General features: G+C 45.2%; 1 protein-coding gene across 2 annotated transcripts; it reads right to left on the minus strand.

Annotated features, from left to right (window-relative positions):
* Positions 1-5776: 5776 nt before the first annotated feature.
* LOC309382938 (uncharacterized protein) lies at positions 5777-15951 on the minus strand. 2 transcript variants are annotated; one of them, XM_081934924.1, is made up of 4 exons: positions 15348-15951; positions 10212-10326; positions 9025-9114; positions 5777-7448 (listed from the first exon to the last, which is right to left on the minus strand). In XM_081934924.1, the coding sequence occupies exons 2-4, from the start codon at positions 10246-10248 to the stop codon at positions 6670-6672; spliced, it is 906 nt and encodes a 301-aa protein (XP_081791050.1). In that variant the 5' UTR covers positions 10249-10326; positions 15348-15951; the 3' UTR covers positions 5777-6669. The 2 variants fall into 2 exon arrangements, with proteins under 2 accessions (XP_081791050.1, XP_081791049.1); XM_081934923.1 differs by lacking the exon at positions 15348-15951 and adding an exon at positions 11160-13612.
* Positions 15952-16129: the final 178 nt, after the last annotated feature.

Raw genomic sequence — 16129 nt, forward strand, 5'->3', positions numbered from 1 at the left:
ACAATACAATACAATACAATAGCAGAGTTGGAAGGGACCTTGGAGGTCCTCTAGTCCAACCCCCTGCCTAGGCAGGAAACCCTATACTGTTTCAGACAGATGGCTATCCAACATCTTCTTAAAGACTTCCAGTGTTGGGGCATTCACAACTTCTGGAGGCAACTTCTGTTCCACTGATTAATTGTTCACACTGTCAGGAAGTTTCTCCTCAGTTCTAGGTTGCGTCTCTCCTTGATTAGTTTCCACCCATTGCTTCTTGTTCTACCCTCATTTTGGGCTCGGTTGTGCTCATAACTTGAGGGCTAATTGTATGCAGAAGACCAAAATGATTGAAGATGGTTGGAATTCAACATCCATCCTCTTCGGTTTCAGTGGCCAATCAGCTTGCCAGATTTAGGTGTCTGTCTGATGAACTGATTCACAGCTCTCTTATAATACAGATAGTTCTCAGCTTACAACAGTTATTTTAGTGACCGTTCAAAGTTACAACAGCTCTGAAAAATGTGACTTATGACCGCTTTTTCACACTAATGACCGTTGCAGCATCCCGGTGGTTACGTGATTAAAATTCAGGCAATTGGCAACTGATTCATGTTGATGACAGTTGTAGCATCCCAAGGTCATATAAATCACCTTTTGCGCCCTTCTAACAAACACTCGACGGGGAAGCCAGATTCACTTAACAACCAGGTTACCCACTTATCAACTGCAGTGATTCACTTAACAACTGTGGCAAGGAAGGTCGTAAAATGGGGCAAAGCTCACTTAACAAATGAAATGTTAGGCTCAATTGGGGTTGTAAGTTGAGGACTACCTGTAATATGATCAAATAAAATGAATTAATCCAATAATCAAGATAAGCACGGTGGGAGAATGCATCCACAGGGATATTGTTCTACTGCTGGAGTTCAGGTTGTAAACAAGTTGTGGTTGATTGACTGACAACAGATCCCATCTCCCCCCCCCCATCCTGCTCCCGCCGTCCCCATCTTTTAATTGGGCCACTGTATTTGGCTGTGTCTTGTATCTTATTTATGCTTTTATCTCTACGAGTCGAATTTATTAAATTCAATTCATTTACTTTTTAAATTATCAGGTACTTAGGACTTGGTAGCACAAGGAAACAACAGCCAATAGCTGGCTATCAATACCCCAATTAACAATTGAAAAGCAACACAAAACCAAGCACCACATAAATATAACACATAGAATAGCCCAAAAATATACATTCAGGTAGGGAATAGTTCGCTAAGGATGGGCTCCAGCACGAGTCCAAAGTTTGGAAAATCTCAGGTTCCGGTGACCGACCCAGATTGGATCCTGCAATTGTTATCCTGGGAATACATATACTTGCCTTCATTCATTAATTTGTTTGTTTTTTATGATTGTAAGCCAATCAGACTTACCCTAAGGTAACCTGGGTGGCCAACAAATTTGATCCATCAATAAACAAGACATGTAATAGCTAGTTGTGGTAAGATATGTGCGTAAAAGGAAGTACAGTAGGAGTAGCAGTACATTTGGGGAAAACTCATATTGTAGTTTGCAGAAGTATAGCCAGGCAGATGGAGACTTTTAAAAAATCCTTATGGGAAAGCCCCTGCCTTATCCAGCCCCAAAGACTTATTCTCTGTGGCCACAAGAGACTTGCGGTCTGTTCCACAGAAAGAACGGCAGGAAGAAAAAGTGGGCTATGATCAGTGGTTGGTAAGCTGGAAAGTTTACAAGAAATACCTAGAATTTCTGTTGCAACATAACCATACATGCCATGTACTTCTCTCTCTCTCTCTCTCTCTCTCTCTCTCTCTCTCTCTCTCTCTCTCCCTCCCTCCCTCCCTCCCTCCCTCCCTCTCTCTCTCTCTCTCTCTCTCACACACACACACTGCTAGCTTACTCTAGAGCAGGGTTTCTCAACCTTGGTCCACCTGAAGATGCGTGGACTTCAACTCCCAGAATTCCCCAGCCAGCTCTTGCTAGGGGATTCTGGAAGTTGACGTCCACGCATCTTCAGGTGGACCAAGGTTGAGAAACACTGCTCTAGAGATTTATTAAATTTATATGCCACCCATCTCACTCTGAAAAGTAATTCTGGCTGGCTTACAATTAAAATCATAAATATGAAAATATCTTAAATGTTAAATACGATCAATCCACCAGCTCCTTTCAACATTTATTGCCCCTGTTGAGAACCCAGGCTAACTGGTAGATCTAGGTATTAAACAGCCTTAAAATCCCAAATCACTGAATTAACTGGATTAGTACTAGGCTCACACAGCACACCTGACTACTATCCTAGTTAAAAACCCAAAGGGTGGCATTCACATCTCGTGTTAAAACATGGTTTAATGCATGGTCCCATACATGGTGAGAATCCACAAGGTAAATTCTATATAACTAGGCTGTCATTTAAGTCGAGTAAATTCAAGTCACAAATTAGCCAGGCGCATTTTGGAAAATTCATTCAAGCTGCCGTCTCTGCTTCCGCACATTGCAAAACTGCATTGCTACCAAAAAACAAAAACAAAAAACAGATGCAATAAAGTGATGGATTCTGTTCCTGGGATGGCATGATAGCAGTCTTCCAATATACAATACAATACAATAGTAGAGTTGGAAGGGACCTTGGAGGTCTTCTAGTCCAACCCCCTGCCTAGGCAGGAAACCCTATACCGTTTCAGACAGATGGCTATCCAACATCTTCTTAAAGACTTCCAGTGTTGGGGCATTCGCAACTTCTGGAGGCAACTTCTGTTCCACTGATTAATTGTTCTAACTGTCAGGAAGTTTCTCCTCAGTTCTAAGTTGCTTCTCTCCTTGATTAGTTTCCACCCATTGCTTCTTGTTCTACCCTCAGGTGCCTGGGAGAATAGTTTGACTCCCTCTTCTTTGTGGCAACCCCTGAGATATTGAGACACTGCTATCATGTCTCCCCTAGTCCTTCTTTCTCTTAAGCTAAACATACCCAGTTCCGGCAACCGTTCTTCATGTTTTAGTCTCCAGTCCCCTAATCATCTTTGTTGCTCTTCTCTGGACTCTTTCTAGAGTCTCCACATCTTTTTTACATCGTGGCGACCAGAACTGAATGCAGTATTCCAAGTGTGGCCTTACCAAGGCCTTATAAAGTGGTATTAACACTGGTATTAACACATATCTTAAGAGGCTCCCATAAAGAAGAGGGGGGTCAACCTATTAGCACCTGAAGCAGGACAAGAATCAATGGATGGAAACTTAGGAAGGACAGATCCAACCTGCAAACCAGGAGAAATTTCATGACAGAACAATTCCAATTTGCAGTGGAACAGGTTTTTAAGTAAGAAATTGGAAAACCACTGGTTTGAAATGATACTGCGTAGGGTCTCCTGTTTGAGCTGGGGGTTGGACTAGAAGACAGAGAGGAAGGGCTCAAGATATTTTCCAAAGCACCCGAAGGCCAGACAAGGAATAATGGATGGAAACTGACCAAGGAGAGATTCAACCTGGAAACAAGGAGAATTTTTTTGACAGGGAGAACAATCAACCAATGGAACAGCTTTTGCCTTCGGAAGTTGTGGGAGCTTCATCTCCGGAAGCTTTCAAGAAGAGACTGGACTGCCCTCTGTCAGAAATGGTGTAGAGTTTCCTGCTTGGGTGGGGGGTTGGACTAGATGATCTACAAGGTCCCTTTCAACTCTGTTAATCGGTTAAATACCTCCAAGGTCCCTTCCAATTTTGCTATCCTATCCTATTCTTTTTTTCATTTCATTATTTTTTATTTTATACGGTCCCCCTCTGCTACTCCTGAAGGATCTGGCTGGGAATCAGCTCCTCTACAGGAAAGCAGGAAGATTAGCTGGAGGGTTTAAGAGAGTCTATCCTCTCCTGTTTGCAACCCTCCACTCTTTCTAGAAGAAACACCTCCGCTCTGGGCTCTCATTTCTATAGCCAAGCCTCCTGTTCCCTTGCTTAGGGAAAAATTCAAAACCCAACACTGCCTCCTGGAGGAAAAAGATACCCATGGTTTGGTTCCGCCCTCTCTCACCGCTTCCTTTGGCCTCTCTAAGTCTAAGAAACAGCACTGGGTCACTTTAAAGCAGGGGTGTCCAAACTTGGGAACTTTAAGACTTGTGGACTTCAACTCCCAGAATTCCCCAGCCAGCTGGCTGGGGAATTCTGGGAGTTGAAGTCCACAAGTCTTAAAGTTCCCAAGTTTGGACACCCCTGCTTTAAACCTTTTAAAAGTTAAGTGTTACCCACTTAACATATGTAAAGATTCACTTAACAACTGAAGCAAGATAGGTCGTCAAATGGGGCAAACTCACTTAACTAGTGTTTCACGTAGCAACGTAAGTGTTGAGCTCAATTGTGGTCGTAACTCGAGGATTGCCCGTAATGGATTCTCAAGGATTTTTTTTCCTTCCCTATTTTTTTTCTTTTCTCTCCTTCCATGTTATACTTGTTGAGGTTGTTAGCTCATCGGTTTTATTGGTTTTATTTAACCTGGGTTATTTTATTTTATTTTTTTGCTGAAGCAGAAGGCAAATCTGCTGTAGCTCATCAGAATTTTAAAACCATTTTTCTAATTCACTGCAAATGGAAGTCTGAATTTGCTTGCCTTTGTCTTCTTTCTCCGACATAGTAAAACTCCTCCTGTTTCTACAGTTTCACAGGCTGATGAAAAATAACGAAAGGTTTCAAATCAGTTGTCCTCTTTCTTGTGGTTTTTATTTTTCGTCTTCTTTGTACATAGATCAGTGTTTTTCAACCTTAGCAACTTTTAAGACGCCAGCAAAGCAAAGTTGGCTGAAGAATTCTGGGAGTTGAAGTCCACACATCTTAAAGTTGCTAAGGTTGAGACACACCGACAGCAGTGACGTGCAGTCAGGGGAGGCACAGCCTCACCACTGTCATCATGAAAAGAAAAGAAAATGTGAAAGGAAAAAGGCGAGAGCTGAGGTCAGGCTGAGCTAGTTGCTGCCTCACCGTGGATGACTCTGCTTAACTGTTTAAAAAAGCCTCTAAAAAAGCGCCCAATACTATGAGGCAGGAGAACTGCATGCCTCATCTAGTCTGACTTTAGGCGTTTTATGATCACTCGACCAGAGTTAAGCAAGGGTTAAAAGCCTAAAAATTCCTGACCTAGGTGAGGCACACAGCTCTCCTGTTCGTTTGGGCGGGGCTTCTTCAGAGGACCCGAGGCAAGAGCAGAGTTGAAATCCTCTCTGAAACAGCTGGAAAAGAGTTGAAATCCTCTCTGAAACAGCTGGAAAAGGTACATGTGGGTCGGAGGGAGGGGGAGGAATTCAAATTTCAAAGTGTAGTTTGATTGCAGGCAGAACCACGTTGCCTTTTCAAACCTGTAATCAGTGAAGCTGGGTTGGATCCTTCCGGGGCTGGGGGAAAGTGTGTGTAGTCCAATCCAAACATGTGTGTGTGTGTGTTTGAGAGAGGGGGGAGTGAGGGGGAGAGGGAGGAAGGAGGGGAAGGGAGAAGAAAAAGAAAAAGAAAGAAGGAAACTTCTTTCGCAAAGGAGAAAAACAAATGCTGTCGCTTTAAATCGGAACTGAGCATGCCTGGCTGTGGAATTCTGGGAGTTGAAGTCCACAAGTCTAAAAAAATTTGAAACCCACCACTGGGTCAGTACCTCACCAGCCATAAACCTCACCGCACGTCACTGACCGACAGCCTTCTACTGCATAAGAATGCGTGGCTACAACGACCACGGGGCAAGATTTCTCTGAAAAGTCTTTTATTAGCATCCGAACATTTAAACAACTTTATGAAGATGAGAGAGGTGTAAGCTGCGCTCCCTCACTGTCTTAAAAAAAAAAAAGTTAAAACTCTTGTGATTTCTCACTTAGGAGAGTCTTTGATGGGAGAAAAACCACTGCACTCAGATTTAAATGATTGTTCTGACCTAGGCTTCCCCAAAAAGCATGAAGCAGAGTCCTGGTCCCGACAAAACCCCTTTTATTAAACGAAAGTGAATTCCTCTCATTCACATTCAGCAAAGGCCTGGAAAACAGTCTTTCAAAGGTAAAATTGTGACCACAGACCTTATCTTGGAAAGCTGGCATGTAAATATTTTCCAAACATAGTGTTTTGCAAGGAAAAGCTTGGCACAGAGTCTCTGAGATTCCAGGGCAGATCTTCACACTCCTGAAATGAACAAATGAATGAACTGTTTCCGGCAAAAGCCCACTCCCCTTTCACTCCTCTTTTGCTTCCTATGGGAGGGGCCATTCACTATCCACCAGTGGCTTTACTGCCAAGTTGATTCTGATTTCTTAGCTGTTCCTTTCTTCTGGAAGCCCTGCGCATGCACACACTGGGAACAGGCTCCAGCTGTTCCTCTGCCTCACTGCTGTCTAGGTCCGAAGGCAGCGGAGAACTGCCAGACGGCCTTGGCCCCATCTCTGCCTCCGACTCACAGCCCTTGTCCGAGCCTTCCCCAGCCTGCAGCACTGGCCCATGTTCCTCCCCAACCTCCTCACTGTCCGACTCTGTTGCCAGCTCCACTGGCGGGCCACAATAATGATATCATATTCAAGGTGCTGTCCCAATCCTGCCAATTTAGGAATGTGCCCCCCCACCTGTTCCTGAAAAATCGTGTCCTTTTTAGTCTGAAAAAGATTGGGCATTGCCTCTTGCTTTTCCGAGCGTCACTTGGGGTTTGCCACCAGTGAAAAATTCTCAAGCGCTAAAGAGGACTTGATTGATCACAAACGCTTTGGCTAGGCTCGGATTCCCTCCTTGCTCTTTCCCCGCGTGGATTTTCTGATGGGTAGCCAGGCAGTCGCCCCGACTGAAGCTCTTCTCGCACTCAGGGCACCGGTAGGATTTTACGCCCGTGTGAAGCCGCTGATGCCGGATCAGGTCCGAGTTCTGACTGAAGCTTTTCTTGCACTCCGAGCACTTATAGGGTTTCTCCCGGGTGTGGATCCGCTGATGCCGGACGAGGCTCGAATGGGCGCTTAAGCTGAGGCCGTAGTCGGAGCAGCTGAAGGGCTTCTGACTGGCGTGCATCCTCAGGTGCATATTCAAGATGGACTTACGAAGGAAAGCCTTGACGCAGTTGGAGCAGTCGTAGAGCTTCTCCAGCTGGTGGAGCCTCTGGTGCGACGTAAGGTTCGCTTTGTGGCCGAAGCCCTTGCCGCAGTCCGAGCATTTATGGGCCAGTTTTCGGCTATGGAGTCTTTGATAGAGGGGGACCCCTTTCCCAAAGGCTGAGCTTTTACTGGGTCTCTCCTCCGGGATAACCATGAGGCACCGGTTTTTCCTCTTCTTCTGCTGCTTTTCCTGAGGAGCTGGGACCTCGTCCACATCAGCAGATTTATCCTTTTCTCCTGCCTGATCACCTTCCTGCATCTGTGGACCATCCGGATTCCAGGGGATTTCTCTCAGAGCTTCGCATCTGCCTCTTTCTAGCCCTTTGCGTGTTTCCCCTCCATCTTCCTTCTCGGAGACACCTTCTGGAACAGGGAGAGAATGAAATACAGGTAGTTCTCGACTGACAACAGTTTGTTTAGTGACTGTTTGAAGTCAAAGGGGACGTTAGATTCACTGAACAATCATGCAATTAACTGAACACCTGCAATAATTCCCTTACATACATAGACTCCTTAGAACTAAACAGAGAACGGTCCGAGTAAATTGAATATTTCTGATTTAACATTGAATGCTTCACCTTATAACAGAAGGACGTTCAAAATGTGCATGCATGTACCGTATTATGTATGTGTATATATAACTAAATATTAAATCAGAAATATTCAATTCACCAAGACCATTCTACATTTAGTTCTAAGGAGACAATGTGTTTAGGCAAAACCTCTTTTTGATTACTGGGGATTTCATGGACCTATCCAAAATTATTTTCATTTTCCAATCTAATTAGCAGCTTTGTGATTTCTTGGTGGTCTCCCATCCATGTAGCAACCCTCCTTAACTCCAAACTCCAATCCCAAGACAAAAAAAATATAGGATTTTCAGAACGATTAGAAGAATCTGTGGATTATTATTTTTTTCCTATTGTGAGCCTGCTTTGTTTTTCTGCTTTAAGGAAAGGAGTAATAAAGAAGGATTTTGAACCCCAAAGAGTTTAGTGGGAATTAAGAGGAATTCACCACACCTTTCCTGATTGACTAAACGCAGTTCAGGTTTTCTTACCTAACTTAAACATTGATCCTGGTTGTGAATCTATTCTATATATATAAAAGGCAAATACCACTCACTCATCACGAAATCTCCAGAACCGTAAAGCTTACAAACTTGAAATTTGGCAAGTATGTTTCTCTTGGCTCCTAGGTGCTTGCTAAGAAAAGATGTTTTGAAATGACCATCCAATCATTAGTATTTCTTATACAGTAATTAACACGCTCTGATGCTAAGGAGTTCTACTCCCCCTCCCCACCTGAAAAGAACTCTGTTCCAACTGCCAGTTGCCTCACATTCTATTACCTCAGTTCAAACTGGCAGACGTTCCAGTCTTTCACTCAGGAGAGGTCTGGGGCTCCTTACAGTACTAAATGTCCATACCTCACCAAAATGTCTATGCCTTCCACCTATGGAACTGCTTACTGATTCAAGGCGGTGGGAGCGATATTCCCTTATATGTTTCAATCACCGACCACCACTGAGCCAACGGACTGAATCGGAGTGAACCTGATTTCTCCTGCATTGCCCCATCACATAATTTCATCGCTAAGCACGGGTATCCAGCTAGTTACTAATAAACGTATCTTTCGTGAATCAATCTAATCTCATTTTATAACATTCTGTATCTTAGAGAGTATCATATTAACCTGTGGCAGTGTTTAACGAAGGATTTTATTATTTTTCTAACATCCTATTTTGGTGTGCATTTAATCTCCTGCCACATGACTTCCTGCATAACCATGAGATTTCAAAATTATGAGAGGTTACAAAATCTATAATTTACATACATATTCAGGGGCATCCGACTCTAATGTGAGAGAAACCCTCAACTCACTTTTTAAAAATCTCACAGCAATTCAAAATTGTTCAAGAAGGCCGATGTCTATTTACCTGGAGGTATTCCTTCTTCTGAACTCGGAAAAAAAGTCTTGTTTTTCTCTACCAGCCCAGAGACATCCCTTTGGGGTAACAGTGGATTTTCTGCAGCAGATGACAAAAAAAGACATATGAGTTAATGTTTATATTTCTAATGGTAGGCAAGTATTTCAATCCTTAAGAAGAAAAATCTGTTGACCTCACCTGTCCCGTTAATCTAAGCTCAGAATGGCCATTGAGCAATGCCTATGAGATAACGGACACAAATACTGTAAATGATATGTCTATGGAGATTCTTGGTCATCCAGGTCACGGTTGTCCCAAAGGTGTTTTTTCAAGAGGCAACTGGACTTTCTGGTTTTTCTTTGAAGATGTTTCACTTCTCATCCAAGAAACTTCTTCAACTCTGACTGGATGGTGGGGAATGGAATCCAGAGCTCTTGGGAGCTGCAACCTATGACCATTATTGTTCTGTCCCGTGATTCCAATGAATATGCAGACACTTGGCTGTCTGCCACGACTAATTACATAGATAAAGCCACCCCTTGGCTAGGAGCCTAGAAAGCTATCTTCAAGAAACCAAGTTTAAACTTACGGAATGCTTTCTCAACGGCTAGTAAAATGGACTGTTGTTTCCTGCAAAGATTCCCCTCCCATCACTCCACCTATAAGCTCTTTGGGAGGGGCCACAACCTTAGCCAGCTGTCCCTACTTCCCTCTATAACGTCTTCTCCACAGCTGTTCCTTTCTCTTATCAATTCTACGCATACGCACATCAGGGACAACCTCCCTCTCTTCCTCCACACTGCTCCCTGACTCAGATGCCACCTGGTGGCCAATAGGCCTCTCTAGTTTCTGCTCTGACTCCAAACATCCTCCAGAGTCTTCCTCATCCTCCAGAGCAGTCCCAGAATGGTCTGAGCTGTCAGAGTCCACCAACAGCTCAGCCGGCCACTGCTGGGCCACAACAATTATTGCCGGTCCTTGTTGGAAAACAGAGGCAGTTGATGTTCAGATGAAAGCATCTTGGATAGACGGCTGCCTGAATTTCTCTCCTCCACTGTCTCTGTTTTCCCAAGATCCTGGTGATTTTCAGGAAAAGAGATGTTCCCCGGCTTTCGTATGGGAGATAAAGAATCGCAGAGTGATAACAACCTTCCATAGATAAGAGAACTGGGATATACAAACAGCGTCCTCCTTACCTAACAAAGTGGCACGTCCATCACTGCCTTCCAGCATTGATTCAACATAGAGGGCTCTTTGTCCGGGCTCAATCGGAGTCCAGGAGAAAGCAGCCTAGGCTTCCTCCAAGATGCCCTATGAGATCCAAAAAAAGAAACAAGTCACAGATGGTGTTAAATAGTTTAAACATGTTTATTACAGACTTGCAGGACCCACAGTCAGAATCTAATTCATAGTGGTTCCAAATTACAACTAATCCTTGTTTAGTCAATGTCTTGTTTAGCAACTGTTTGCAGTTGCAACAGCGTCTAAAACATTTTTATGAACAATTCTTGAACTGATTCCCTTCACAGGTTCTATTGAAGAAAGGAAAACTAAAATCAGATTGAATCACACTTGTGGTTTCATTTAGTGACTGCTTCACTTAACAACCAAGTCTCCAGTTGGTAAATGAGGATTATACAATACAATAGCAGAGTTGGAAGGGACCTTGGAGGTCTTCTAGTCCAACCCCCTGCCTAGGCAGGAAACCCTATACCGTTTCAGACAAATGGCTATCCAACATCTCCTTAAAGATTTCCAGTGTTGGGGCATTCACAACTTCTGGAGGTAACTTCTGTTCCAGTGATTAATTGTTCTAACTGTCAGGAAGTTTCTCCTCAGTTCTAAGTTGCTTCTCTCCTTGATTAGTTTCCACCCATTGCTTCTTGTTCTACCCTCAGGTGCCTTGGAAAATAGGAAGGACTATCTTTCAATCTGCATTTGGTGTTGATGAAAAGATGGCTTGGTTCAAGACTTTAAATGACTATTTTAAAAAATATACCAATACATACACACCGCCGCTTGTTTTGTACTACTACTGAGTGCATTAATAGAAAATGCAAAATCCGAACTCTTTCTCCTTTTTCAAAGCCAAAGCATCTCTTTGCAGACCCCACAATTTCAGAGAAGAGCACAGTCAAACTCACCTGCTTATCCTTCCTCCGAGCTTCTTGCTGCCTTGAGACGAAGTCCTCCGCCAGGACCACGGCCTCGGCACAGGTCTCCATGCTGCATTCACACACTTAGCTCTGCATTTCCGGAGGAAGAATAGCCAGAAATTGTTCCAAGACCAGCAATTCCACACTCTGTTCTTTGCTGTTCTTCTCGGTCTTCAGTCACTGGCGGCAGAGATCCCACAGTTGGGCATAGACGGCACTTGGCCCATCGGCTGCCAGTAGCCAAACAGCCGGAAGCTCCGGCAAATCTCCTTTCCGCTCAGAGCATCCCCTCGTAAGATGGCCACCTTCACTTTCCCATAATCCTCTCGGTCTCCAGCTTCCAGCTTATCTAAGGCCTGTCTGGCTTCTCCATTGAGGGTGGGCAAGAGCCGGGCTACCCACTGTTCCCTGGGCCAGCGACACGCCTCAGCCACTTGCTCAAAGGAGCCCAGGAAGATCTTGGTGTCTTCCCACAAGGAAGGGTCCTCCGGGAAATGGGTCATTCCTCAGCCCAAGTGAGAGGACTCCATTGTCCTCAAGAAAGTCTTCCATTGGACTTCCCAGTGCTGGGTTAGATCCTCTTCTGATTCTCCCTTCACCTGAGGTAGGATGGCCTGTACACAGGATCTTCCCATATCTCCATCCAGAGATTTGCCTCGTCCTCTGAAATCAACTCTGATCTTTCAATCTACAATGACCCCAGGAAGGATTTCTCCGGCTAGTTTGGGCAGCTCCCCTGGGAGACAACTAAGAGTCCCTCCTTCTTCCATTTTCATCCTTGGAGACCTTCATCAAGATAGTGGCACACGGCTGAACATTCAGAGACAACGGACAACAACTTGGGAAGGACGCAAGGAGGAGAGTCCCCAAAAAGTTTGGCACAACGATTAAAAATAAACATTTGCATTTTGTTGGCAAAATTATAAAGGTAAAAGCAAAGGTTTCCTTCGCACATATATGCTAGTCGTTCCTGACTCTAGGGGGCAGTGCTCATCTCTGTTTCAAAACCGAAGAGCCAGCATTGTCCGAAGATGTCTACGTGGCCATGGGGCCGGCATGACTCAACGCCAAAGGCGCATGGAACGCTGTTATCTTTCCACCAAAGGTGGTCCTTATTTTTCTACTTGCATTTTTTACGTGCTTCAAATTGCTAAGTTGGGACAAATAACGGGAGCTCACTCCATTACGTGGTGCTAGGGATTCAAACTGCTGACCTTTCTGATCGACAAGCTCAGCATCTTAGCCACTGAGTCCCTAGGCAAAATTATAAAGCTGTATTATTAAATTTACAGAGCCTATTAAAAAACTATGCAGTTATTGAAAGAACCCCGTTCTCCTCCTTGCTTCAAACATGAAATTAGGTATCACACGTGCAAATTGAAAAGTGGCCATGGTGAAAATTAACGGTCTTATTTATAATTTTGCAACGGCCGGCACCGCTTCTTGTCACCTGGTACCAGGCTGGATATATCTGCAAAGACAGGAAGAAACAGGTTTTGCTGTCCAGATCCAGCTCAACCTTGGGAATTTAAAAAAGTCTGGATTTCAACTCCCAGAATTCCCCAGCCATTCTGCACATGCATTTCAACTGAGGAATTCTGGGAGTTGAAGTCCACCCAGCTTAAATTTTCCAAGGTTGAGAATCACCCGGCCTCAAACACTGTTTCCAGCTGAGCCAAAGCTTGTGAAATTTACACAGTGAGCAAGACCAAGAAGATTCTTTTGCATGATGGATTTGGAGAAGATTAGAAGGAACATCATGGATTGCAATACAATACAATGCAATGCAATAGCAGAGTTGGAAGGGACCTTGGAGGTCTTCTAGTCCAACGCCCTGCCTAGGCAGGAAACCCTATACCGTTTCAAATCTTAGTTTCAAAGGAAGCAGGGAATCATGTATTTTGGGCATGTCAACCAAGCGGATGTCAGACCAGACACCAACCAACCCACCCACCCAATTTTGGGCATAGTTGATTGAAGGTGGAAGGAGAGGGAGCCATGGTGGACAGCTGGAAACGGGATCCAAGAAAATAGGGACTCCCTTGGGAAGAGCCCCAAGTGATTTCCACAGGCAGGCAAGGTGATCTGCTTGATTGACATACCCTAAATATGTGACTCCCTGCTTCCTTTGAACTGAGACAGATGGGCTGTTTTTGCAATCCGTGGTGTTTGTCTTAATCATCTCCAAACCCAACATGCATGCAACTAATTTGCACACCACTTTTCCAAGCCAGGGACTTGTGCCCGCCTTCCCAGGTTCCCCAGAGGGCACATCTACCCCAGCTTTCCCCAACCAGGCGCCCTCCGGATGAACTGGGTCGCGATCATAACCCGCCGCGCTTTGGCTTGGCAGAACCGATCCAGCCTGGAGCAGAAGCGCAGCGAAGGTCCAGTTTTGCCAAGGGGGGGAAGAGGCTTTTTCGCGGAGCAAACGGCCCACCGGGATCCCAGCTGCTGGGGGTGGAAAAGGGTGTGGAATCCACCCTCCTAACCCCGCTTCCCTTGGGCTCCGCCGCTCACTCTTCCCCCCATGCACGGCGATACCCCCTCCCTTTTCCCCACTAGTCCGGCTGCAAAGACTCCCAGACAACACCTAGAAGCAAACCCTCCGCTTTGCACGGCCTTTCTAGGACGCGGGACTCCCTGCCTCTCTGGATTTAACCCCTTGGAGCGCCGCTGAAACAGCGAAGGTCGATCCCTCCTGTTACAATACAATAGCAGAGTTGGAAGGGACCTTGGAGGTCTTCTAGTCCAACCCCCTGCCTAGGCAGGAAACCCTATACCGTTCCAGACAGATGGCTATCCAACATCTTCTTAAAGACTTCCAGTGTTGGGGCATTCACAACCTTTGGAGGCAACTTGTTCCACTGATTTATTGTTCTGTCAGGAAATTTCTCCTCAGTTCTAAGTTGCTTCTCTCCTTGATTAGTTTCCACCCATTGCTTCTTGTTCTACCCTCAGGTGCCTTGGAGAATAGCTTGACTCCCTCTTCTTTGTGGCAACCCCTGACATATTGGAACACTGCTATCATGTCTCCCCTAGTCCTTCTTTCTCTTAAGCTAAACATACCCAGTTGTTAAATGCAATCATTATTATTATTGTTATTGTTGTTGTTGTTGTTATTTTAATGCTTGGCTAACTTTCGCTCTCTTAAAGACCCGGCTGCATTTAAAAGCGGTATGTGTGAGACTTTGGCAATACTTTGCACGGGTCAGGCAAAGACAAAGTCCTTGCGCATCCAATCACACCGACTGGGCCAATAAAGAATTCTATTCTATTCTATTGCACTGCGAGGGATCGACAGGCGCTCGATTGGCAGCCGCGAAGGATCGACACAAGTCGTTTGCCCACTTGTGTTCCCAACCCATCAAAGAGGGTTGCAACACCTGGACCACTTAACATTCTCCCCAAACCTTTGCAAAGTGGACCTGATCAACCCAGCTTTGAGAAACTCACTTTCTGACAATGACAACCAACCAACCAATGGAACAGAAGTTTCCTTCGGAAAGTGTGGGAGTTTCGTCACTTGAGACTTTCAAGAAGAGACCAGACTGGCATTTGTCAGAAATGGTGTAGGGCCGTGATGGTGAATCTGTGGCACGCAGAGCCCTCTTTGCTGCCACCCTAGTCGTCACCCCCAGCCCAGCTGCACCGCGCATGCTGGCCAAATGGTCTTTGGGTCTCTGCAGAGGATGTATGGGGGGCAGGGGACATGCGCGGGGAGAGATGGCACTCACATTGCATTTTGGGGCCTCGTGCCGCTCCCCCCCCAGCACCCCATTTTGGGCCTGGAAAGCCTTCTGCACCAACCTGGAAGCCAAAAATGGACGAGGGGTGCGGGGCACATGTGCGGGGGAGCACATGAATGCATGGGGTCAGGGCACACATGCATGCACATGCATGCACATGCATGCATGGGCATGTAGGGGTGCGCAATTTGCATTATGTTTGCAGATGTGCACGCTTTCAGCACGCAATGACAAAAAAGCTAGCCATCACTGGTGTTGGGTCTCCTGCTTGGGGGAAGGGGGGTTGGACTAGATGACTTATAAGGTCCCTCCCAACTCTGTTAATCTGTTAAACACACCGAAGTCGCAAAGCTTCTGAGGTGGGGAATTAATTCTTAGGGAGGAAAGGAATGGGAAATCCAAAGCAGAGTTGAGGGCGTTGACTTACCATCACATTTGAGCCCAAAAGCGATGTTGCTACGTGATAAATGGGTTAAGCAAGTTTTGCTTTATTTGACGATTTCTCTTGCAGCAGTTGTTAAGAGAATCGCTGCGGTTCTTCAATTAGTCACACGGTTGTTAAGTGAATCTGGCTTACCTGTTGACTTTGGTGGTCAGAAGATGGCAAGAGAGGACCAATCACATGGCCCCGGGGACACTGCAATTGTCATAAGTATGAAACAGTTGCCAAGCATCTGACTTTTGATCATGTGATCATGGGGAATGCAGCAAAGGTCGTAAAATGGTCCTAAGTCTCTTTTTTCAGTGCAACTTCGGTCACTAAATGAACTGTTGTAACTCGAGGACTACCTGTATAGCTCAACCCATTGTATGATATTATAGGCCAGAACCAAAGGTGTTTTTTCCAAAAAGGCAACTGGACTTCGTTTTTCTTTCTCTTGAAAATGTATTGTTGAAGAAGCTTCTTGGATAAGAAGTGAAAGGTTTTCAACAAAAAAAAGTCCAGTTGCGTTTTTGGAAAAAACACCTTTGGGACAACCACTGCCTGGATGACTGAGAATCTCCATATATATATAGGCCATTGTTCCTCAACCTTGGTAACTTTAAGAGGGGGGGGTGGACTTCAATTCCCAGAATTCCCCAGTCAGCCAAGCTAACGGGGGAGTTCTAGGAATTGAAGTCCACGTCTTAAAAGTTGCCAAGATTGAGAAAGTGTGTCTTTGCTACCTAACCTGACCCTGTTTCCACTGGATCAGGGCTTCCCAAGCT

Source organism: Natrix helvetica (genome assembly GCF_964273705.1).
Source record: "Natrix helvetica genome assembly, chromosome: 1".
Taxonomy (NCBI): Eukaryota; Metazoa; Chordata; class Lepidosauria; order Squamata; family Natricidae; genus Natrix; species Natrix helvetica.

Coding starts and splice junctions, on each gene's coding strand:
- LOC309382938 (XM_081934924.1), bottom strand. CDS start 10,248: ATGCTGGAAGGCAGTGATGGACGTGCCACTTTGTTAG. Junction 9,115..10,211: donor TGGACGTGCCACTTTGTTAG/GTAAGGAGGACG, acceptor CATCTGCTGCAG/AAAATCCACTGTTACCCCAA. Junction 7,449..9,024: donor AGAAGAAGGAATACCTCCAG/GTAAATAGACAT, acceptor TCCCTGTTCCAG/AAGGTGTCTCCGAGAAGGAA.